Raw genomic sequence first — 24187 nt, 5'->3', positions numbered from 1 at the left:
GAGATGCCATAAATTTGTGAATACCAATTTTCTTTACTTTAGTATCAGGCCACCTTTATGTAAATCATAATCATCCATGAGAGTGTTTGGATCCGCAATCACTTTGGCGAGAAGGTAATTTCTTGTTCTTTATGTGCATCTCAACGAACCTCTTGACCTCCAATCATGTCTTTGGTTTGGTTATTGGCATTTTGTTGAAGGACATTGTCAGATTCTTGAACCAAACTGGTAACCAGATTCATTTTGCCATTGTAGAGTTGAGAAAATGCCAATATTTCCATAATTAGTAGAACAACTTTAAAAACCTTCTCTGCATTTTGAGGAAAAGTATCTATTTCGTTAAAAAAGAGTTTTTGCGCTAAAAAGCTTTTATTCCCATGTGTAATTAAATGGTGAATTATCCTCAAAATATTTTTTAATGGTACATTAATATTTTAAGATCCCATTTGTACAAATAAATCACGGCTTCAGATGGGCTTGAGATGATCCCTCTTAATAGGCCATATTCTGGTCTGGGCCCAAAAGACTGATTCCACTACGGGTCAGGCCCAACATATCATGTGATCGAATGGCTTCCCACGTATATATGACATGATAGACACCGCTCCCGCCGCGTCATCATCCTCCATCTCCATTTCTCGCCATTTCCCCGTACTTTTTTCCCCACCATTTCTATTTCAGTCCAGCCACTCCGTATTTGTTTTTTGGAGCTGAAGTTGAATTCCAGTACGTTCCATGTCAATCAACGCGCACCACCAGAATCTTGTCTCTTCCAGGTCATGTCTTGATTTTTTGTTTGCATTTTTTTGGATTAATCTGCACATATTTTCCGTTGTGTGTGTGTTTTTTTTTTTATTTCTTGTGGTAAGGTTTTATGCAGTTTGGATTAGGTTCTGGTTTCTGTAAGTTGGTCTCCCTTTGTTGATTTCTTATTGTGGAGGTTACTTCTGTCTCCATTTTATTAAGATTAAATCGTCTGTAGCGGAAATAATCTGTCTAGTGCTCAGAAACTAGGAGGCAGTGTCGTTGGTTCTTATCAAATTACGTTCTTTACTAATTATAGACTTGCTACTTGCTTGACTAGTTATAGAAGTTCCAGATGAAGGTTTTTTTTTTTTTTTTTTTTTTTTGCATTTGTGGTTGTTGCTCAATCTTTTTGTTTGGAATTTGCAGCTGTTCAAATTCACGGTCTTCAGTCAAACCCATTAGAGCTTATTACTTCAATGGAAAGATCTCCAGATTGGATAACCTTATAATTAATCGTTGTTACACGAGGAAGAAACATCACAAGAGGAATTTTCATTGGGACAATAGCAAATTCAGTCCTAGCTGCAGGTTCCCAGATTTTAGAAAACATTCTAGAATCTTTCATAAATTAAGAAGGATGGATTGTCTTCAGCCTTTTGCTTCTGCTGATGATGGCGTGACTGTCAATGGAAGTTCCCAAGCGAGAACCGGCGATGATGTTGAGGAAATGAGATATAAACTGAATCAGTCCTTGCAGGATGAAGACTACAACACTGGACTTGTTCAGTTATTACATGATTCTGCGAGAATATTTGAACTTGCTATCACAGAACAAAGCTCTTTATCAAAGATGTCTTGGTTCTCAGCTACTTGGCTTGGTGTAGACAAAAATGCTTGGGCTAAGGTTCTATCTTATCAGGTTGGTGCGGAATGTAATTGAAACTTACTAGGTTGGTTTATGAACCTCCTTTTTTGCTATGATTCAGTTGTGTGGAGCATGGAAAACTGAATACCACATTTCAACTTTTCGACTGGTTTTGGAAACTCTCGAAGTTGTGCTTTACTAGGGTATATTCACTGAAGTAGGACACGCTTTTATCAAAATACGGTTCAAAATAAATTTATTTTATTAATGGCATGGTGAAATTGTTGAGTTTGTTAAATAAGTTTACTGGGGTGCAATTTTCGTACATTCACTGTTTGAACTGTTTCGTCACTTGCCATGCTGGTATAACAATACAAAAGGGTATAAGATAGAAATCAGAAGTCAAAAAGACAATAACCAACACTTCTGTTAATTGGAAATATATATTTATGTGATAGAAAAACATAACCATTAGAGTTCTTGACGGCAATAAATCCAGATGCTAAGACATGACTTGTTCCCTTTTGACAATTTTTGTCCTTTCTTCAACTAACTTATGTAAACAGCATTGTTAACTGTAAGTGAGATACTTTTTTTAGCCCAGCGAAACCGTACTCAGGCAGTCAGGAAGCTACCTTGCCATACCATTATTCAAGACTAATTTGTTTTTCTTTAATGAAAATCATTGTTACTGGGATGCATTTAGGACAGATCTTAAACCAAATGATTAAATAGCTAACAGTAGTCTTTGAACCACTGTGTCGCGAGGAAACAAAGTAATCTTTTACTGGTTTAGGAAAAGGAAAAATAAATTATCACATACTTAGTTAAGAGTAGCTTATATCTCTGGGCAGTGGTGCAAATTCATCATGATGCACTGTACCATAATCTGCATGAATTTTTAGTAAAATTCTACTGGTTCTGCGCCCCTAACGAATGTTATTACCTCATATGCAAGGACACGATTGTTTGACTTTGTGAACAGGATCAGCCGGAAACAATTGAATAATTGTTCCAAGTGTTTTTTCTTTAACAACTAATTAAGGTGTACACAAACAGTCAATGTCGTGGATTTTCTTGAGCTTATACTACTAATTTACCTTGTGTTTGAATTTCATATTAATAATAGTATTGAAGAGATCATGGTAACTAACTTTTGGTATTCAGTGGGTTCTGAATCAAAGGAATATGTCGGGCTGGTTTGTTAAATCCTGGATTTATATAATTAACTGGTTACTGTCTAAAACATTCACATTATCAACTCTCAAGATGTGGACATAAATAGCTGTTAAATAATTCATTCTTGAGTTTCTTTTAGCTTCCCTTTTTTTAGTAGACTCATTACAACATAGAGGCTTAAAATTTACTGTTCCACCATAAATTCACATTTGGGAGTTGTACTTTTTATTTGCGTGTCATACTTTCTTTAAATGAGTATATATGCCTCTCTTAAGAATCACCCAAGGTTTGAAATTTATCCGTTAAAACATCAGTAGATTAATGAGTAGAATTACTCCAGTTTTCAAGATATGAATTCTCAATTGCTGCAAAAACGAGTAATTTAATCATTGTTATTGGAGCACTTTTCTGATGGTTTACTATCGGAAAACTTACCATCTGTTTCTCAAGATATATTGCCTATGTGAAAATTGAGAGATGAAAGGTTTTCTTGTTCATTAGATTATTTTGAGAGGGTAAATACATTTACGCGCAATTAGAGTAAAATCTTCTTCTTTTTTTGCTCACTGGTACTATTCCTGGCTTCATTATGATATACACTTTATATGAGTATATCTATTGCATTTGGATTGTTTCTAACATTCTAATACATATATGACATCGATGTAGTGGTAACACTTGTCCTCTGGAAGTTATCCAAACCAAGTTTGAGAAATGGACCTTAATTTTGTGGATGATGTGTTATTTATTTTGAAAAACTTTCATGTCCAGTTTCCTTACTTTTTGATTAGGTTATCTTTGTGAAACTCACATATCTGTTTCAAGAACGTCTCATTATTATGAACAAGGAGAAAATCTATTGAGGGGTTATAATTGGCTTTGAAAATTTGTCAGAAATTCAGTTTGTTATTCTTTTTTGGCTTTAATTTTTGTTTAGTTAGACTAACTATTTATAACTTTCTTCAGGCATCTGTGTATTCACTTCTTCGTGCAGCTAATGAGATTTCATCTCGAGGAGATGGTAGAGACAGAGATATCAATGTTTTTGTCCAAAGAAGGTACGAGTTCATTTTACCATAGAGACCATTTGCAGTGCTTTAACCAGATGATGATTTTTCAAAGACTTCTGGGTATTTATTAGCCTTTTAATTACTCATTTAGAATCTTGGTCCTGGACTTCTGGCTACTTACGATCTTTTTAATTGCTATATTTAGAATCTTTGCCCTGGGATAACGCTGATTGACCTGGTAGCTTATTGTTATGTTTCCACGTTATGGATCGTGTTAGGGACAGTTTACTGGGAAGTCATTGATCTCAGGAATGTTTCCTACCTCGAGTGATTTATATATCCTTTATATCTATGTTTGTGGTTGTGAATTTGAGGCTCGTTGGAGAGAATCTCTCAATCTCTCAGATAATTCCAGACTTGTTAAAGGGAACTTTTCGATCTTTTTAAAAAAATTTTTTGAAGAAAATTCTAGTTTTTTATTATTCCAAATCATTCCGTACACACACTACTTTTGGACCGATTCGATAACTTAAAGTCCCAAGAACAAAAACTCCTCAACCTGTAACTTATCTCATGCTTATCCATATGGGATAGTGATGGATTTCCTCATTTTAAAAGTAGTAAACCAAAAAACTAAACTAAACAAGCTAGACTCCAATCTGATCAAGTAACTAGCATCTCCATCCGTTAGCCGTTAAATTCCCTAGATGTGCCTTTAGTGGGCTGGATCTGTGCATGACGACTCTGACCCCATCAGTGATCAGAGCACTTATTTTAGGACTTTTCTTAAAAATCTTATTTTAGGACTTCATTTTTTTCTTTATGATAATTAGACAAGTAACCTTTGAATAGTCAGTGATGAAAAGAATCTCTGTTCTTTTTTTGAAGATATATTTTCATGTTAATCTTATGGAAACAATCTGACTGGGGTCCAAAAAGAAAAACACAAAATTTAGGAAAAAAATTGACGTATTTGTTATTTCTTCTACTGAGGTAAAAGAGAGAGAATTGTAATGAGTTGATTCACTTTAACCACTTTTTCTTGTTTTCAATTTTCTTCTTTTTCTGGGTTACTTTTTGGCTTGTGGAATTGTTGGTCTTGGGAGAAACTGTTATTTTGTCAATCAACGTGCATTAACAGCCAAGCATATTTAATTTGACCTGGAAATTTTTTATGTTTCACGTGGACCCGTGGTTAAAGGTTCGTGTTATTTTGACTATATTTTTCTATTGATTTAAGCGAACATTTATAGTGTCTTCCTTTTGTTGTTAAATTTCCTTTTGTAACGCCTTAGCTTGTGCCTACGCCTTAGACTGATGTAAGTTTACTTCAGCCGCAGTGACACACATCTCTTCTCTTTGGATTTTCTACAAATTCAGGACAAAATTGTATTTTATTCCATCATAACTTTTGGATTGTGGATTGCGTTGTTTTTTAGTACTGGTGGTATATTTCAAGAAAAGTTGGTGGTATTGATGTGGTCATGGTCAATAAAGTTCTGTTCTGTTTACAACCATGTAGCCTTTTATCTATCTAGATCATAAATCAATTATTTAATGAAAAAAATAGAAAGAGGTGATTTTCTCTTATGTTTTCTTCTATGGTTCAGGTTCTCATAACTTCGCTTTTTTGCATATTTTTTCTTTGTTTGACACACCAATGATCCCTTGCGTGTTGCAGTCGACCTTGTGTATTGCACGATATAGTGGAATTTTTGTTGCATGCTTGATGATAGAAGTGATTTGTTTGGCCTTATCTTGTAACTACTCAATTTTTATTTTCCTTCAATTCACAAGATTTCAAGCTAGTTTTCAGTTCCCTGTCATTTTATATATTTATAAAGATATTTTAATGTTTATATTATGGTTTTAATGTAGCTTATCTCGTCAATCCGCTCCTTTAGAGAATGTAATTAGAGAGAAGTTGTTAGCCAAACAAGCTGCAGTGTTTGACTGGTTCTGGTCAGAGCAAGTACCAACTGTGGTGACAAGTTTTGTTGGTTATTTTGAAAATGATATACGCTTTGCCGCTGCTACTGCAGTGTAAGTGTTTGTATCAATGAACACCTATATGTATCCGTATTAGAAGTGAGAACAGTGGAAAGGATTTATGAGTTTTTAACTCCTTTTCAGGTACAGGAAAGACTTATCCTCAAATGCAGGCAATTCAAATGACATATCCCTTCTCATGCTTGCACTTAGTTGCATTGCATCAATTGCAAAACTTGGACCAACAAAGGTTTCTTGTGCTCAATTCTTTTCTGTTATTCCTGACATAAGTGGTAGATTGATGGACATGTTGGTTGAATTCGTCCCTGTTCGCCAAGCTTATAATTCAATAAAGGAAATTGGCCTGCATAGAGAATTTCTTGTTCATTTTGGCCCTCGAGCTGCATCTTATAGAATGAAAAATGAGTTTGATGCTGAAGAGACCATATTTTGGGTGGGTCTAGTACAAAAGCAGCTGCAGCGAGCTATAGATCGGGAGAGAATTTGGTCCAGACTCACTACCTGTGAAAGTATTGAGGTCAGCCTATTTTATATTCCTTGTATTTCGATAATTTTTAAAATGGCTGAAGTTTATATTTAATAGAATTTGATGCCACACTTGAACAAAGTTTTTCGATATGCAGACATTTATCATATCCGAGGTTTTTAGAACTATTTGGGAAAAATGTTATTTTTATAACTTCAACTTTTTTCGACCTTCCTGTCAAATAGTATAGATTGGGTGCGAACGAATCGAATCAGCTCTCTAGATTTTCGAGTATGCTCGAAAATATTTGATCCACAATCGAAATTATGAATTCGAGCCGAACTCGATTATGTTCTAATTTTTTTTAGAGCTGAATTCAAATCCAAATTATTTTGTTCGATCTGCTCACGAGTTTTATATAACTATACAGTAAATAAATATATTTTGAACCTTTCGATCATTTATTTTCGAGAAATATCACGAATAACTCGCAAACATGTTCGAATCTTTCAAGGTAAACTCCAACGTGAGTTCTAATTCGAGGCGAACTAGAGCAAAATTTTAAAATATTATATATTCGAAACGAGCTCGAATACATATTATTCGAGCCTTAAAATTGTCTTAATATTTAGCTCGATTATGTTCGTTTGCACCCTTATGTATAACTGGGACTAGTTCAATGATCATCAAATATGATTGAGAATTCAATAAGGCTTACATAAATGTTGGCTATCCATATCAGTTCTCAATTGAAATATTATTTATGCGATGAAGCATCCAGCAATTCAATGACACTATGAAGATTAAGTATGAATATTGAGTCGCATAATTACTTTCATTGGGTATAGAGATGTTTTTGGCGGGTCAGGAAATTATCAACCCAACTCACCTATTTTAAGTAGCGGCACAACCCAACGGACCTACCCAATTTTGTGTCTAATTTGGTGGGCCAGCCCTCAATTTTGGTGGGTTAAGAATCTGGCAACCCAACCCACCTATTTTATATGGCTTGACGTCTCTAATTGGTTAGCGAGTGGCCTTTTCCAAGTTTTATGAATGCGTGATAATTATGAGGCTGTGGAATGACTGAATGTGAATCTCATAATTACATTCCCAAGTTAGTGGAGTAGCCTTGTGCCTGTTCATAGAATAGTTTTAAGGGGGGCTTTCGAACTCCTTTTTTACTTTGCAAAATATGTTTCATTGTTCCATTCTGGTATCGTAAACCTTTTTTTCTGTTGTATTGCAGGTTTTGAAGAGGGATTTGGCTGTGTTTGGGTTCTTCATTGCATTAGGAAGAAGCACACAGTCATTTCTATTTGCTAATGGATTTGAAAACATGGATGAGCCTATTGAAGGATTAATACGGTGTGCTGAAGCACTCCTTTTCACTTAAATTGTTGATTCATGATTTCACATTTCTTTACCTTACCCCTTCTCGAAACAGATTTCTCATTGGTGGCAGTGTTTTATACTATCCTCAGCTGTCAGCAATAAGTTCTTATCAACTGTATGTTGAGGTTAGCATGCATAAAAATCAGAGGGATGATAAGTTGCATGATTCATACAACTTAAGAGAGTCTTTGTGTGACAGGTTGTGTGTGAAGAGCTGGACTGGCTTCCTTTTTATCCTGGTAGCAGCAGTACCTCCAAACCCACCTTCGAAAACAAACATAAAGACAGTCCGCCAAATACCGAAGCTATTCCCGTAGTATTAGATGTATGCTCTCACTGGATCCAGAGCTTTATTAAGTACAGTAAATGGTTGGAGAATCCATCTAATATTAAGGCAACGAGATTTCTCTCCAAAGGGTATCCAATTTTATTACCTTTCCAATTCATTATATGGAATTTCCAATCAATGCTTTGAACAAATAATGTCATCTTTGTTTGTTATCTCAGGCATAAGAAGTTAAAAGCATGTATGGAAGAACTGGGAATACAGAAGTAAGTTAAAGGAGGGAAAGAAATCCTGGGATACCCTCTCTCTTTCTCTAAATGTGTTGGCGCACTCGAAATAGAAGAAGTTCCAATGTTTAATTATCTTGCTAACTCAGCAATTACATTCTTGAAGCTTTGCTATATAGTGGCAAAAACACGTGTCTACTTTGAATGGCAACGATGTTCATATTGCTCTTCATGTAAGATGATATGTTCGAGAGATTGCTCTCAGAAAACTGCTAAACATCTGAACAAAGATAACTCTTTGGAAAGACATTGTAAATGGCCATGCTTATACAGAGGTTCCTCACAACATCTATAGCTGGAGCTATAAGTAGATTGGCTTGATTGCATCATTCTTTGACGGATGATTAGATTATATGGAACTTTTTGGCTTAATTAAATCTGTACTTTTGTTGCCACTCAAAAATAAAACACTTTCACAAGTCTTAAATAGAAGTTTTGTGCATCATGGAATTTTTATTTTAAGTTTTGTTATTGTCTCTTACATATATGATAGTCAACAACCCCATAGAAAGTTTCGATCGATTTATGGATGTGTTATCAGTTCGAATTGAGGACAGAAAGTTGTAACTTCAATGTCTTCAATGGTTTTACCCTTATTCAAAAAGTTATGGGGGAATGTGAAAATTAAATTTATTCAGTTATGGATTAAACTGGCACCAGTTCATAGTCAACTTATTTTTTCTTACTTCAAAAGTAGGCATGTTCCATGAATCAACAGTTTGAAGGAAAAAATTATTTTATTAAATTATTGGAATTTATGTGCAGAATTGTTGAACGGGAGAATTCACTGGTTGTTAAGGAATCTGAATCATTTGATAAGGTAGTCTGCAACTGTGCTGATGACGCTCTTTAAACTTTTATTTTTACTCTGATATAAACAGTGGAGATTAGACTTTTTTGTTTGCTTGTGGTTTAAAACGAATTCTTGATATTAATATTTTAATATGTTGTAGAGGAAACATCTCAATACCATTTGCACTAACAAGTGATGTTAGTGAAGGGGTCCACAGTTGGAGTGGATATTAACTTCTTTTGTTCGTTGTTGCTCGTTGCACGACTTGAGCTTTTCTAAATCCTCTATACCTTTTTTCTATGTTTTAAAAATTGGCATTAATTTGAATCAGAAGAACTGTGACATGTTGGAAACTGCTGCTTCTGATAGTTTTATGTTTTCGTAGTTATTTGCTTCACTGATGTGTATAGTTTATTGATTTATGTATTTGAGCCATATCATTCTACATTTTGGGCTCGAACTATAAAAAGTAATTGTGATTATGCACTGACGTCTTGGATTTTCTCCTAGGCATTGGAGAGCGTCGAAGGAGCTCTTTTACGGCTTGAAGAATTACTCCAGGAGTTGCATGTGTCAAGCTCTAGTTCTGGAAAGGAGCATTTGAAAGCTGCGTGTTCAGACCTTGAAAGGATTCGGAGACTGAAGAAAGAGGCTGAATTTCTTGCGGCATCTTTTAGGGCCAAGGAAGCTTCTCTCCAGCAGGTATATGCTGAAATCGTCTATGGGTGTTGGCCCACCAAATTTTTTTTTAAATACGGATATAAATGCCTCCTCTGTGACATTGGTATGTTTGCCCCAAGAATGGATCGCACAATTTGGTTCAGATGGTATATTTTTCGCTTATTTCAAGGATTTCGGTTTTGGAATGAAAGCTTTTGGATAGAGGCAAAGCCTAAAGTTGGGATATTCCTTCTTTTGATTAAATGGCTGGTCTATGAATAATGATTGATGTACATATCAATCATATTAAGGTGTTAAGAATCGCAAATGCAATTTTAGTATCATAAATCTATAAACGTAGAAGAGCCCAGAAAATATTCAGTTCCTGCTAGATTGAAATTATTTTCTCAGTTCATGTAACTTTGTTATCCTTATCATGTTTGGACCAATCTTTCAATTTGATTTGTAAATTTCCATTTCTTCTGTTTCGATCTACTAGAGTGACGATGTCTGTAGCTCTGCAACTTCAGCTGATGAGAATAGGCAATATTCCGGAGGAAAAAGAAATAATTCTAATGTAGAAATTGATTGGAACAGAAGGTGTGAGACTTCTCAGATCACCTTTTATGCCCTCTTTTCTTTTCTTTTTTTTTTCTTTTTTTTGTATTTATGTAAACTTGCTGGATTTTGTGTTTATCTTTCTTTTTTTCCCTTGGCAGGTCATATGGATTGTGGAGTTTCTTTGTCGGAAGCCCAGCCAAATCCTCCAACGCAAACTCCTCATCTGCCAATGAAAATGTATGTCTGACATTGATTCTGCAACTAATCATATATGTGGATGTATTCTTCATTTGATTTTATATGGCTCCCAGATCTTTTTCAATGTTTGGTGACTTATTTGAAACTTTTTATGATTGTTATTCCCTGCTTGGTGCTGCAGGTCACCAGTTAACTGTAGATTTTGTCGGCAGTGCAAAAATTAGACTTCTGAATCTGTAGATTTTGCTTGATCTTTCGTTGAACCCTGACAGTTGGTTTAATATCAAATAATTTAACCCCAAAATGACATATTCTTTATTTTACTGACACTATGTCCATTTTATGTTCCAGGACTAGGTTTAGCCTTGGAATCTTTGTGTGCAAATTGTTTATATTTGCATTTGACATGCAACTCTTTACCACTTTCCATGTACTGGGCTCCAGAGCATATCCAAAAGAAATTCACATATTTTAGAAGCATCTTATTCTGTCAAATCAGGGTTGCAAAGCGGTTACTTGTCCTCTAAGAAGTATGAACTATAGTTTGACAATGTACTACTGGCATCAACTGACTCATGCTTCTCTGACTTAAAAGTAATTACGCGTCTCTGGAAAAAAAACTGCTTTGTTAGTGATGTCCCAACTTTCTTGTTTGGTTGCTCTGCAGATTGATGAGTACTTCGAACAAGATACTGCAAGTAATGAAATAGTGGACTCAGAATCCAAAGAAATTCAGCGCTTTGAACTATTACGGAGTGAATTGATGGAACTTGAGAAACGTGTTCAAGAAAGCACCGATCGATGTGTATATGAGGTACATATTGACTTTCCTTCCAGGATAATTATTGACCATGATAGGCTATTTGTAACGGTTATATCTATGTTCTGCCTAAAATTTTTCCTTTATTTAAATCTTGATGCTACATAATGTCTCTTCCATAACAGTAGTGTTTGTTCCCTCCAACTTTTGGGGCAATCAATACTGAGTTAAAAGTCTTGGAGTTTAGTTGGTATTAAAATGATTAGTTAGGTTTTGCTTGCTTTAAAATAATAGGATATTTACATTTTGATACCTTAAAGTTCACTTATTTTATTTTTTATCTTAGCTGTAGTTTCACCTCATGACTGGTTAATCAGTGTGGCGTGAGATCTAATACTTTAGTGCCTACTTAACATAAAATTAAAGAAACAAGAAGAAAAAAATTGGTCTGTGTGAAAGATATGGCATATATGCATTATGATTTTGATAGACTTCTGCTTGAAGCAGTCTGAACAACCTTCCAAACTTGTCAAATACTAGGCAGACAGATTTTTTTTAGCAACTGCTACTTAATGAAAAGCATGTCATCTTTGCCCAAACCAGAAGTCCTTAGGTATGTTTTTTGATTTGTTCACTGTTTCTAATTTCTACTTATTTTTAAAGAAAAATCACACAGATTTGTCCCAACTGAAGGGCTATAGCCATTCAAGAAAGAGGAAAAAAGAGCCCTGTTCACAAACTGTGTTTTCTTAATGCATCGTGCGTGTGGCAGATTATAAATGTTTGGTGATAATCTCTATTCTAGTGACCCACATCTTTGGTTTTGAATGAGAGGCCTTAAGGCCCTTTTCCAAGCATATGATATGATATGGTCCGATGTTTATTTTATCTATCTCTTCCGGTGTGTAGTTAAGATGTTTTCTTATCAACAAGCGTTTAGGTTCCTGGTTTAGTTGATGAAATCGATCAATTGCATTTATCCAGGAGGAAACACAGGTGAAAGATGGCACATTCAGACACAATAATGATTCTAGAGGAGCTAGATTGGACCAGGTTCAGAAGAAAGAAAGTATTATTAATAAATCACTGGATAAGCTGAAAGAAACAAGCACGGTAATGATTTCTTCGTCCTGTATCTTTGACTGATAAACCTAACCACGCATTTGGTTTGCCTGATTTTCTTATTACTGGCTTCCTTTTTTCCTTTCCTAAAAAAAGTCCAGAAAATACAATCTTTACCTGCCTTGCTCGTTACATTTGTGAGCTGAAATGGTATTTCTGGACTTCAAATCCAAATGATGTATTACTGAAATTTCTCAATACTTTTACCACGGATTAGGAAACAAGATATTGTCCGTGGCTTAAGTTTGACAAAACACATTGGGGGATGTATGTTGAGTGCATATTTTCTGCCCTATGCACGTTATTCTAGTCTAAAAAAGTTTGATGTTCATGAGCAGGATGTTCTGCAAGGCACTCAGCTTCTAGCCGTTGATGTTGCTGCTGCCACGGACCTGCTTAGGCGGGGCCTAATAGGGGATGAATTAGCTGAAAAGGAAAAGCAGGCACTCCGAAGGACATTGACTGATTTGGCATCAGTGGTTCCAATTGGTTTTCTCATGCTCCTCCCGGTAAGCAAGGAAGACTTTTTGTTTAATGATACCTCTGTCATGGGTCATGCTTGTCTTGTTTTGGTTGAGTGAGGTTGGGGCCTTATCTGTGTGAATCTACTTTGTCAATAATACTCTGCCTACTGCATCAGTCTATTTCTGAATAGCTGTGTTTGGGCTCTTATATTTGTAATCTATCAAGCATAATTGCTTGAGTTAGTTAAATGTGTGATTGACCATTCAGTGGGCACACAATGGTTATTTCCTCCTATTAAAAAATAAATATTTATTTCATAGAAAATTTAAGAATGGGTATTAAAGGGCATGTATTTTATAATAGAATACCAGAAAGCCTCTCTGCTACCTTCAGTATTTAGGTTGACTACTTGCACAACTATAAATCACAGTACCAGATCTTAGTCAAGGAAGAGTCATGTCTAGTGTGATGCAACTTGCGGAGCATTTTAATCATTGCCAATTCCTAAAACATTTCTTGGGCTATGATCAATTAAAGTCCGGCTGGTGAAGATTTTATGAGTAACACCTCAGGTAGCACTAAAGTACATGCTCTCGCTGTTGAGTATTGTTCGGGTATCCCTTCACATGTCTTGTAGAGTCTTTGTGATCTTCTAAAACATAGATTTCTCTATGGTAGGTCCTCTCGCTCAATCTTCATCTAATATTTGCGTATGTACATCTCTTCTCGGCTATGATTCTTCCTCACATCCTGTTTTAACGATACTATGCACATGGATTGGGAAGGAAATTCTCCTGTTTCTATTCCATGAAACTTTTTTTTTTCTTTTTTGCTTTCGAGTAGGATAAGCCTGTGTAATGAGTAATGACCAACTTTCAGTAGTTTTACCTTTTAATTGGCTGCATAAGGTAAAGGTAAAATCAATTGGTGAAGGGATTACGGCAGTTGCTTTCTTGATTGCGATATGTTCGTGTGGGAACTTACCATGTCAAAATAAAAAGTACTTCATGTTTTGTAAAATGGTTTACATGGTCATAGATACAAAGGTCTTTGCTTTCTTCTCCTGGAACTTGATTTCAAATGAGCTGTTGCTGATGCATGTATACTACAGGTGACGGCAGTTGGTCATGCTGCCATGTTGGCTGCAATTCAAAGATACGTACCATCATTGGTATGTATAATTGAACCCTTCGATAGTTTCTTTAAATAGAGCGTAGAATCCCTACCTGAAAAGATTTTATTTGGTCCCTGGTAGATACCTTCCACATACGGACATGACAGGCTAGACCTCTTGAGGAAGGTGGAGAAAGTGAAGGAAATGGAGGAGGGAAGCCTCAATGAGACTTCCGAGGAATAGCCAAATTCACCACACCTTCCTTCGATACCGCACCGGTCATCTTTTTATGTAGTTGGCCTTGTTCTAAATCCCATCTTCATCAGTTCAGCATATAGAAGCTCATTCCACGTGTCCGGAACTCCAGGTAGGCACCAATGGCTGCAATCTTGTGGAGCATTTTCTGGTGTACCTGGTTCGCGATTACCAGATGGGTGTCCATCTTTTCTTAATTCTGTCAAATACGTGATGTTCAATAAATGGGCCCTTCTTTTTTCACTTTTCATTTGTTTGACTACCTCGTATGTAAATACATTGTTCAATGGCTCAGGTTCCAGCTTTCTGTAGTCTGTTTCCGGCTCTGTACTTGTGTTGCAATATCCACCTTTGTTCCATTCTCCGCTCCTGTGATTTGACTTGTCATATTCAAGTTCTCATTGTTTATTGCCAAGGTAGATATTTGCCTCTTAGATGTATGAACGAAATGACCTTGTAGATGTATGGAAGATTTAATACGCCGAAATGTTTTTGACAGTTTACCTGTAATGTACTGGTGAATAGCTGCGTAAGAATACATAACTCTTTTCTGGCTCTAAACTCTGCATCACCCATAGTTTCAATGTATTGAGGGATCTCCGAAAAGCTTGCATCACATCCATTGTCATGTTAACATACTCCCCTTCCTGGAAATAAATTCCCCTGGTAGGGGAAAAACATGATAAGAAACACTAATCATAATTCGAGTTTCTTTATTATTAAAACTCAATAGCTAAGTTTGCACCAAAAGAGTAGGGTTCAAATTCGCATTTCGGAATTGGCATGAAGCCAAGTTTTGAGGTTTGAGTAAGTGAAAAAAAAAAAAATTGAACTCGAGCTTAAATGTGAGAAAAATAGGTAGTATTTGATTGAGAAAATTAGGTGGTATTTGATCGAATCAATTTGTTTATACCCCTATTAATTATTAGTTGCATGGGCAAAATATGGGTTTTTGGTTGTTACGTACGAGTTTACTGTTTTCTCTTGATTCCACCAATGACCAGCATTGAATATAAGAACATCAGCGCCGACCCATTTCTCAGAAAACCAGTGCAATTTGTCCATGTGAATCACTCCCCGGACTTCTTTGGATGCATTCTTAGGTGGCCGGCCGATCGTTACCAGATAAGGCAATCTGTAGTATTGTACAGTGAGATTGTATTCTTGGAACTTGATTGAGAGAGAGCCTTTATGTTTTGTTATTGGGCTCCCAAATTCTTCGTATACTTTGGATATATTAGAAACCCCTTGTGTCAACATGCATATTAGAGACTCCCATTGGTTTCTTCCGATGGAGTCCCCGGCGAAAACTATCCGACGGTTCTGGCCATGTCGGAGAAAGTCATGCGCATCGAATCTGCAGCATATGTTGGATTGGAAATTTTGAGATAATGGGACAAATGCATTAGGTTATCCTCAACACACGAGAGAGTAAATCGAAGTATCAGGACTCTTACATTGTCCTAGAAAATCATTAATTTAAATTAAACAGTTTATCACTCTAAAACACACAGTTTTTTTATGTTTTAAAGTGGTGCAATGGTATGAAATAAAATATATCCACAAGTACTATTCAAGTAAATGAATATGTCAAAGTGTAAGACAAGGTCTCGAATTCAAGATCCATTAAAAAAAATTAAAAGTTTTAAGCACTGATTAAAAGATTAAGTTTTAAGAGCTTTCATTAAGTTAAAAAGGTAGATAACTAGTGATCGAATATAGGGTTTTAATAATCTGAAGGATGATATTTTTGTATATTAAAGGAGCAAAATATAATTTATTAAAAAGATGTGCAAAAACTAAAAAAATCACAGCTAAAATCTCCCCTGGGTATAATCGTCGCACATATTTTTTTAAGCAACTATGATGTATATCGTTGACATTCATAAGTTGCATCATATGATGAAGCTAAATCAAAATTTTTAATCCAAGACTTTTCGCAGATTGCTCAAAATCATAACCTTGAAATAGTTATCAATCCAGGCATGCGTGGCCTATATATATAAAAGCTTACCTTGGAAGATTGCAATCTTGGGGTTGCCATCTCCATTTCTGGTAATCCAAATCCTTTCTCCCACTCCTTTGACATCTGAATCCAGGATCCATGAAAGGGCAATCTTCATTGTATCTTTTTTGGGGCTGAGTTTCATCCCAAACCCATTTCCCATAAGAATAATCACAAGTTTTTTCGGGTATTATCTGGGATAAGAAATCAACCTTGAAAAGATAATTTGGCTGCAGCGGGACTAGGAATCTGTAACATACAATGGAAGTGAGGATTAAGGATACAAATAATATGGGTTGACTTAATTCTTTCTTGAACATTGGATGGGATAAAAAGCCTAGTCTTTGCTGCATGGAGAATAAATTGGAGGATTGGAGAAGAAAGGATACGTGTTGGGATGAGTTCTTGAAAGGATCTATTTTGTTGGAGGGATCAGAGGGAGGAATTTATGGATGTGATTTAGTGTGAAAATTAAGGTCATTTTTATTGGGAAAAAGAAAACATTATAACTAAACATTTCACCAGATTGCCGGCGTATATATTTAAGGGGAAGATACGGTGCAAACGATCGAGCATAATGCTTTTTTCCTTAAATATATGATTTTCTTCTTTCAAATTTTACATTGAATTTGTCCACGTAGTTAATATTGAAACTTGGATCTAACTCAACCCAAAAGCTAGCTTAAAGGGGAGGACTGTCCAAGACCAGGTTATTTATCCTCCAAACGACGTGGGACAATTAAAACACCCCTCTCACGCCCAGGAATGAACATCTGGAGCGTGAAGTTTACAAATGACCCAATTATGGACACAACGGATGACCAAATGATAGGCAGTCCAACACATAACGGTAGAACTCGGGCTCTGATACCATGTTAAGATTAGAACTTAGACCTAACTCGAACTCCAAAAGCTAGCTCAAGGGGGGAGGATTGTCCAAGACCATATATACAACTCTCAGATTATTTATCCAATCGATATGAGACAATTAACAAAGATGCAAGTCTAATAATTTTAAAACTTCCAAGTCTTTTACATTGAATATGTATACTAGTCGTGGTCGGACCAATTGGAGGCTACTATATTATTATAAAGTTTGAAAATGTCATGAGGTTTTGGATTTGATCAATTTATTTGTTCTATCTATTTAAATAAAAGTAAATTATAAGTTTTGATTTCCATTGCTCTTATCTTGGAGATTGGAATGAAATCCGCTGCTTCGAATTGAGCGATTCAAATCCTAAGATCTCTCTAAGAATAACAAATAAGTGTGTGTGTATATATATATATATATATATATATATATATATGAGATCAGGATCATTCTACAGGATAAATTCTTCAGAAGCGTGGATGTCCGAGACATCTTCTTCTCGGGTTACCAGAAGCCCGGGCTCTCATACAAATTTCTTGGGAGGCATTCTACCCAAGTTACCTCGGAGGTAGCACTGCACTCGAGTGCATCAGTATGAGACACTTTATGCTTGACAATCATTGCTGTCAGAACCACAGGGTTGGTGTGTCAGAACAAGTTGTCAGAAGTAGGATATGAACAATTATGTTACCCTATGTAGTAAGTGGGCACATAAAACAAAGTAATCATGATATTTTCTCCTATAAATAGCATGTATGTATTTCATTTGAAAGATTCTGGATTTTGAGCATTCACTTATATTCACCTACATATACATACTTTATCATTCATCTTCACCTGCTGACTTAAGCATCGGAGTAGTCACGCCGGACATCCTTCCGGCGTCAATTCACGAGTTCCTTTCCTTATTTGCATGTTACATTTGAAGTCATATCTCTTGCTCATCTTCTCAAACAAAACTCTTATCAGATCCGGTGGATTGCTCCGATCATATTCACTCAATATAATTCACTCGGATCGCATCAATATCCTAACATGGTCGAATATTAAATTTAATGATGGTAACGTGCCAATTTCAATAACTATCAACGAAAGCCCAACCTATTGGCCATCAAGTTTTGGTCTTCTTTTTTGGGATTTTAAGAAGTACAGCAACCTTCTTATTTTTGCTGTATTTGTTTGGAAAAATAGCATGTTGCATTGCTTCTACAATTTTCTTTTATGGGAACCTGCAGCAGTATCTATCCGCAGTTTGTACATTGGATAAACTATCGGCCTAATGTAGTGCCAGCAAATCATGTTGCATTGCTTCTAATTTGATTAATTAAGGGAAAGTTTGTGTCTAAAAGTCACGAGTTAAAAAACTACATTTGATTAACCTCGGTTTTTAAGCGTATTTTTTCTTTAAAATAAAATAAAATAATTTTTTTTAAGCTAAATAGAAGCATTTTTTGTATGGTAAAAACTTGTGTGAGACGGTTGACGGTTTTACGAGTCGTATTTGTGAGACAGATCTCTTATTTGGGTCATCCATAAAAAAATATTACTTTTTATGCTAAGGTACTGTTTGGTTCAAGTACTTGTAAGTACTAATATAAATAGTCCTATCATATCACTTGTTTTGTATAAGTATTGTTTATCTCGATCAATCAAAGTATTAATTATTTATCTCACATCAATTAAATTCGTAATAATTTATCTCACATCAATCAAATCAATAATATAAAATTACGATATTATCCTTAATAAATAATATTACTAATATTCTATTAATATTTTCAACAATGACAAAATGGTAATATCATATTATCTCAAATTTAATCAATCAAATCAATTAAATCAAACACTATATTAACTATCATTTTCTATTTAATTTATTATTACAAAATATTACTTATCTCCGTACTATATATCTCACACTATGAACCAAACGGTAAGAATACTAATTTTTATTGTGAATATCCGTAGGGTTGACTCGTCTCGCAGATTAAGATCCGCGAGATGGTCTCAAATGAGACCCACTATTTTTGTATATAAAGTAGTGAAAAACTTATTTCTTTAAGAGTGGGTCTCATGTGAGACCTTCTCACAGATCTTAATCTGTGAGACGGCTCAATCATACCCATATTCATAATAAAAAGTAATACTATTAGCATAAAAAATAATACTTTTTCATGGATGACCCAAATAAGAGATCGTCTCACAAATACGATCCGTGAGACCGTCTCATACAAGTTTTTGTCTTTCTTTAATTCTTTGTGAGGAGAAGTTGAGACGGAATTTTACATTTCTCGATTTCTAGAAAGCGTTTTTTTTTTTTTTTTGAGCATTGGTTCCGTTCGGATAAATTTTTATAAAAGATCATAAACTTTATTTTAATAATAAATATGCGTTTGATACATGAGTTCAGATTGCTTCTACATCCATTAAAATGAAATAATTTATTTAAACACAAACATATGTTATTTAATTGGAAAAAAATTATGCTAATAATTAATTTTTTTGTGTGAAGACATTAATTTTTTTTTATAAATTGTTAATGATTTTGAACTCAGAAATTTGTTGTGCATACATAGATAAATTTCAAGAAAGTAGGTTGATTTGATCATTATCTCAGTTTTAAGTTTGTTATAATTTTAATGATTTTAGCCATATATGTACATGCTACATTTGAATGTAAAATCATTCTGAGTATTTAATGTATATATATACATCATAAGTTTAGTTTTGAAATTTATTTTTTAATTAAAATAAGAAATGCCTTTTATTATTTGAGTATGTTTTTTGTGAGACGATCTCATGAATCTTTATCTGTGAGACAAGTCAACTCTACCGATATTCAAAATAAAAAGTAATACCCTTAGCATAAAATATAATATTTTTTTATGGATGACCCAAATAAGATATATGTCTCACAAAATACGATCCGTGAGACCGTCTCACATAAGTTTCTGCTTTATTATTTTGATGTCCAATTTTTTAAGTTCGATTCAAGCTCTAATAATCTGAGGTACGGCATTGTATGCATCGATAACACACTTTTTTATTTACAATTTTCATATACCAAAATTTTTATATTTTTATATTTTACTTTTTATTTATTTGAATATTTTCAAATTAAGTTTATAATTTGTGTATCTTTTGTCTTTTAGAAGTGATAATTATTGTGGTATATTGTAGGGAAAAAAACGGTGAAACTTCGAGAGATTAAAAATAAGTTTTAAATATGGTATTTAATATTCGATGAGGCATATTCACTATTAACTAGACACGAACCAGACAAGAATTTAATGAAGACAAATTAAGTCCACAAAGAGAAATAACATTAATTTCCTTTTATAGTATATATATATTACATTGAAAGTAACATATCATTATCAAATAAAGATGTATTTTTAAGTAAGATGACATAAAAAAAAAATCGAATTAATTACTGAAGAAATTATTATTATTATTATTAGGGCCCTTCTCCTACGAAAATTCTGAAACTCAGAGTTCAGAATAACTGCAGTATTAATTTAGAAAATAACAAATATATGTTTTTATTTGTACAAACAATATGATTTCAGGAAGCACCAGATCTACTACCATACCATTTTTTTTCTTCATTCCTTCCATCTGGGGACCATAATATATAATATATAAATAAATATATCCTCCTGCCAGCTCTTATTTCTTGTGGTACCATCTCATAATTAATTTCCACAAAAAAAGATTCTGGGATTTTTTTTACACTTTTCTTTTTCAAGTTTTCTTTTGCAAAACAAAACCACAAAAACTTAAATTATTATATAATATATAATATTCGTGGATTGTTGAATGTGAACGTCCCATCTCCCAGATCTTCTTTAATCCTTGGTGATATATATCCATCATCTTCATTGATTCCAAGCATGCAAGCCTCTCACCGTCAAGGCCATCCCTGCAAATCGTTTAAAAAAGATAATAATTTTCAACAAGAAAATCATTATTATAAAAGTCCAATAGAAATAATTTATGTGCTCGATGCATGAGATATTTATTTGTAGAATACATTAGAATGGAGATACAGTGCAGGTGCCTATGAATATTTAGGTTGAAAGTTGCCTAAAAGTCAGTAAAATGAATCTACTTTTAGCTTATGGATCTGTTTCTTCAGGGGAAGCAGCAAAATCATCCAGAGCCGGTCACATCTATGCTTCATACTTTGGAAAAAGGTATTTAAGATATAATATATAAGAAATTTGCCTTTTTCAATTATCTGATTGATGATTAGGTTATCTGTCTCTTTATATCATACAACCTATATCTTCTGGCATAGATGGATTGGATGTATTTTGAATGTTTTTTTTTCCCTTAATAAAACAATAATGTATGATTTAAATTATGGCTTTTCTAATTTTTTTTTTTGAGGGAAAAAATAGAAATAAATTCAATAATTAAAGGTGTATTTTTTTAAAAAATATATACCGTGTGATCTTGATGGTGAGAGTAATTTTGGCTTTGAGGATATGAACCATGACCCGACCCATCTGTTGGGGTGGACGGGTCGGATTCTTCTGCTTGACATTCCAAATTCACGCCAAATAATCTCACCCTCCTAGAATTCCCACCTCCTCTTGTTTGGTTTTGTGAACCGGATCCTGGAAAATATAGATGCAGAAATCTTGATTCGTTAATAATAATCACATCCTTTGATATAGAAGGCTTTGATATGTTGTACACTTTTGTGAGCACCGATGAGATGTCACTCACCCATTGGATGCGCAACACATATCGTGCACATCTATGTGAGTACCGATGAGGTGTCACTCACCTATTAAATGTGATAGAAATATATATATATATAAATATAACAGGCGCAATGTGACATGCATAAATGATTAAATATACGATTATAGACAAAAAGTGAAAAATAATGAACTTGTACATATTATGATTATATGAATATTATATTTCATGCCACGTTAAAAAAAAGAGTATGTATAATTATTTAATTATTTTTGTGAAAATAACTATTCCCAAGCATGCATAGTATCAAAATTTTAATACCCCACAATATGTTGTCAAATTTCAAAACAATTACTTATCTTTCAAATCCAAAACTTAGAGAATATATTAAAAATACATAAAGACTGCTTTCAAAGATTAAAAAATCAGCATTTGAAATGCGTAAAGCACAGGTCGTCTATCAATGCACCACATTGGTCTCAAATCAAGATAGATATATATATAAAAAAATATTAGAGAATTCCGAAATTATTTTAAATTATTTTGATTTTATTTCGAAATAAATTTCTTTGACCACATAAAATGATACCTGCGGGAAGACAGTCTTGTTGGTATGGTTGAGCCTGCGAAGAAAGACCTTGATACTGCTGGTTCGGATATGGATTCCCCTGGTAAAATGCTCGGTTCAACCCGCCACCTCTGCCGCCTGCCAACTGTCCAACGCTACTCCCTTCGCCGGAGTTTCTCTTCCTCCATCCTATGAAAAGGCGGTCACAGTCAGCACGGTGGCGCGAAAACAGGACAAAATCTCCCGCATCAAGCTTTTTCTCCTTCACGAATCGGCTCCACCCTTTCGTCAACACGTAGCTCTGGCTGCTGCTCCAGTACGAGTACCGGAATCTCCATATTTTTCCAATCTCATCCTCGAAGCTCAATATAAAACCCTTCTCCCCTGGATCACCCCCTCCTCCGCCGCCGCCGTTTATAGGGAAGTACCTCTCCGCGTGCTGCTTAGGTATAACCAGACGGTTGAGCTTACCCACGTCGCTTGGCGTCAATGGCTTCTCGAACAAAGGTTCCCTCTCATCCCGTACAAATTGATCCATCCCCATCAAATTACTCCCATCACCATCATCCGCGTTAATGTTCACCTGTTCATGATCACATCCCGATTCTTCTTCATCCTCATTGTTGAGGTTGAACATAGCAGTAGAACCACCACCACTACCACTACCACCTCCGGTAGCCCAGCTGTAACCGGCGGTTGAGAAAAAGTTGGGTTTCTGATTCGAATGACCTGAAGAGGATTCCATCAAACAGCGTGCATAGGAGCAGTACAAGTGGGAATCTGGGAACTGGTCTGAGGAGTAGTTGTTTGTAGACATTTAATGACGCGTGAAAGTACTGTTAAAAACAGGAGTAATAAAGGCAGAAGCGAGGAGAAAAGGGGGGGCCTGGAGGGGTTTTATATGATGCAGAAAATTGTAGCAGCAGAAGAAGATTAGAGAAGGGAAAATGGAGCAAGAAAGAAGGAAAGTAGGAGATGTATGTATATATAAGTGGAAGGAGGGTGAGGAAGAAGAAATATCACAGTACACCTTCGCATTTATTAGGTCTTTTTGGAGGAGCAATCATTATATTCAGTGCAAAAAATTGATAAATTCCTTACTCATGTGGGGTAAACCTTTTTTTTTCTCACTTTTGATGTGAAGGAATAGGGTTTTTTTTTCTTAGGGGCCAGCCTGTGAAGGACTTGGAATGTGTGTGTTGATTAACAGGTGATTTGGCGGAACAGGTGAATTTTATATATATTCTTTACTGCTTTAGGTTTTTTTAGGTTACTTTTTAAAACTACGAGGATAAGTTTTTTGCGCATATATATTTAATTTCTGTAGAATTTTAAACAAATGATTTTTTTAGTCGTTATTTTTTCAGGTCTATATATATATATATATATATATATATATTTATATATATATACATATATATATATATATATATATATATATCTATATATATATATATTATAATATATATATAATATATATATATATATATATATATAATATATATATATATATATATATATATATATATTAATTTTTAATTTTGAATATTTTTTTTCTCTCAAGTCCTAATGTATACGTGATATATAAACAATTTTCGATGACTTGTCATGTCCGTTATAATGTAAAAATTAAAGTTAATATAGATGAGACAAATTTTGAAAACCTCGGTTGATCGAAATCTAAAACTTGAACAAGTTAATGGACGAACTATAGTGTTCATATTAGACAATCTTGTGAGTATGGATTAGCATTCACATTTACAGCAAATATCCTCACTAATTATTTGTTTAGCAAAATTAGACCATCTAACAAATGTTTTTTCTTTTTGTTTAATACGAATGAAACATAAATTAATC

The 24187-nt window shown here is 34.6% G+C and overlaps 3 protein-coding genes across 3 annotated transcripts; 1 reads left to right on the top strand and 2 right to left on the bottom strand.

Annotated features, from left to right (window-relative positions):
• The first annotated feature begins 605 nt into the window (after positions 1 to 605).
• Positions 606 to 14588, top strand: LOC140842616 (uncharacterized). The gene is made up of 18 exons (XM_073210636.1): positions 606 to 776; positions 1174 to 1666; positions 3758 to 3849; positions 5680 to 5844; positions 5935 to 6328; positions 7527 to 7645; positions 7725 to 7797; positions 7872 to 8089; positions 8180 to 8224; positions 9011 to 9065; positions 9549 to 9740; positions 10198 to 10298; positions 10418 to 10496; positions 11125 to 11271; positions 12202 to 12330; positions 12678 to 12848; positions 13916 to 13975; positions 14060 to 14588. The coding sequence occupies exons 1-18, from the start codon at positions 736 to 738 to the stop codon at positions 14159 to 14161; spliced, it is 2676 nt and encodes an 891-aa protein (XP_073066737.1). The 5' UTR covers positions 606 to 735; the 3' UTR covers positions 14162 to 14588.
• LOC140842617 (protein trichome birefringence-like 8) lies at positions 14026 to 16653 on the bottom strand. Its single transcript, XM_073210637.1, has 4 exons — positions 16188 to 16653; positions 15141 to 15530; positions 14678 to 14836; positions 14026 to 14542 (listed from the first exon to the last, which is right to left on the bottom strand). The coding sequence occupies exons 1-4, from the start codon at positions 16529 to 16531 to the stop codon at positions 14206 to 14208; spliced, it is 1230 nt and encodes a 409-aa protein (XP_073066738.1). The 5' UTR covers positions 16532 to 16653; the 3' UTR covers positions 14026 to 14205.
• Positions 16654 to 20613: 3960 nt separating this feature from the next.
• On the bottom strand, positions 20614 to 23402 carry LOC140803584 (B3 domain-containing protein At2g36080-like). The gene is made up of 3 exons (XM_073159484.1): positions 22352 to 23402; positions 21502 to 21674; positions 20614 to 20974 (listed from the first exon to the last, which is right to left on the bottom strand). The coding sequence occupies exons 1-3, from the start codon at positions 23145 to 23147 to the stop codon at positions 20963 to 20965; spliced, it is 981 nt and encodes a 326-aa protein (XP_073015585.1). The 5' UTR covers positions 23148 to 23402; the 3' UTR covers positions 20614 to 20962.
• Between the last annotated feature and the right edge of the window lie 785 nt (positions 23403 to 24187).

This window comes from Primulina eburnea, chromosome 10 (assembly GCF_022965805.1).
Source record: "Primulina eburnea isolate SZY01 chromosome 10, ASM2296580v1, whole genome shotgun sequence".
NCBI classification, from domain to species: Eukaryota; Viridiplantae; Streptophyta; class Magnoliopsida; order Lamiales; family Gesneriaceae; genus Primulina; species Primulina eburnea.
The sequence above is the reverse complement of the archived record's forward strand: the minus strand, read 5'-3'. Positions and strand labels throughout refer to the sequence as shown.

Bases quoted from the DNA above. Each gene is read 5' to 3' on its own strand.
- LOC140842616 (XM_073210636.1), top strand. From the start codon at position 736: ATGTCAATCAACGCGCACCACCAGAATCTTGTCTCTTCCAG. The intron at 9,741-10,197 runs GTATATGCTGAA...TCGATCTACTAG, and splicing joins AGGAAGCTTCTCTCCAGCAG to AGTGACGATGTCTGTAGCTC. The intron at 12,331-12,677 runs GTAATGATTTCT...GTTCATGAGCAG, and splicing joins AGCTGAAAGAAACAAGCACG to GATGTTCTGCAAGGCACTCA.
- LOC140842617 (XM_073210637.1), bottom strand. From the start codon at position 16,531: ATGCAGCAAAGACTAGGCTTTTTATCCCATCCAATGTTCAAGAAAGAA. The intron at 15,531-16,187 runs GTAAGCTTTTAT...CATATGCTGCAG, and splicing joins CAAGATTGCAATCTTCCAAG to ATTCGATGCGCATGACTTTC. The intron at 14,837-15,140 runs GTACGTAACAAC...TTCCCCTACCAG, and splicing joins CAAGAGAAAACAGTAAACTC to GGGAATTTATTTCCAGGAAG.
- LOC140803584 (XM_073159484.1), bottom strand. From the start codon at position 23,147: ATGTCTACAAACAACTACTCCTCAGACCAGTTCCCAGATTCCCACTTG. The intron at 21,675-22,351 runs GTATCATTTTAT...TATATTTTCCAG, and splicing joins ACAAGACTGTCTTCCCGCAG to GATCCGGTTCACAAAACCAA.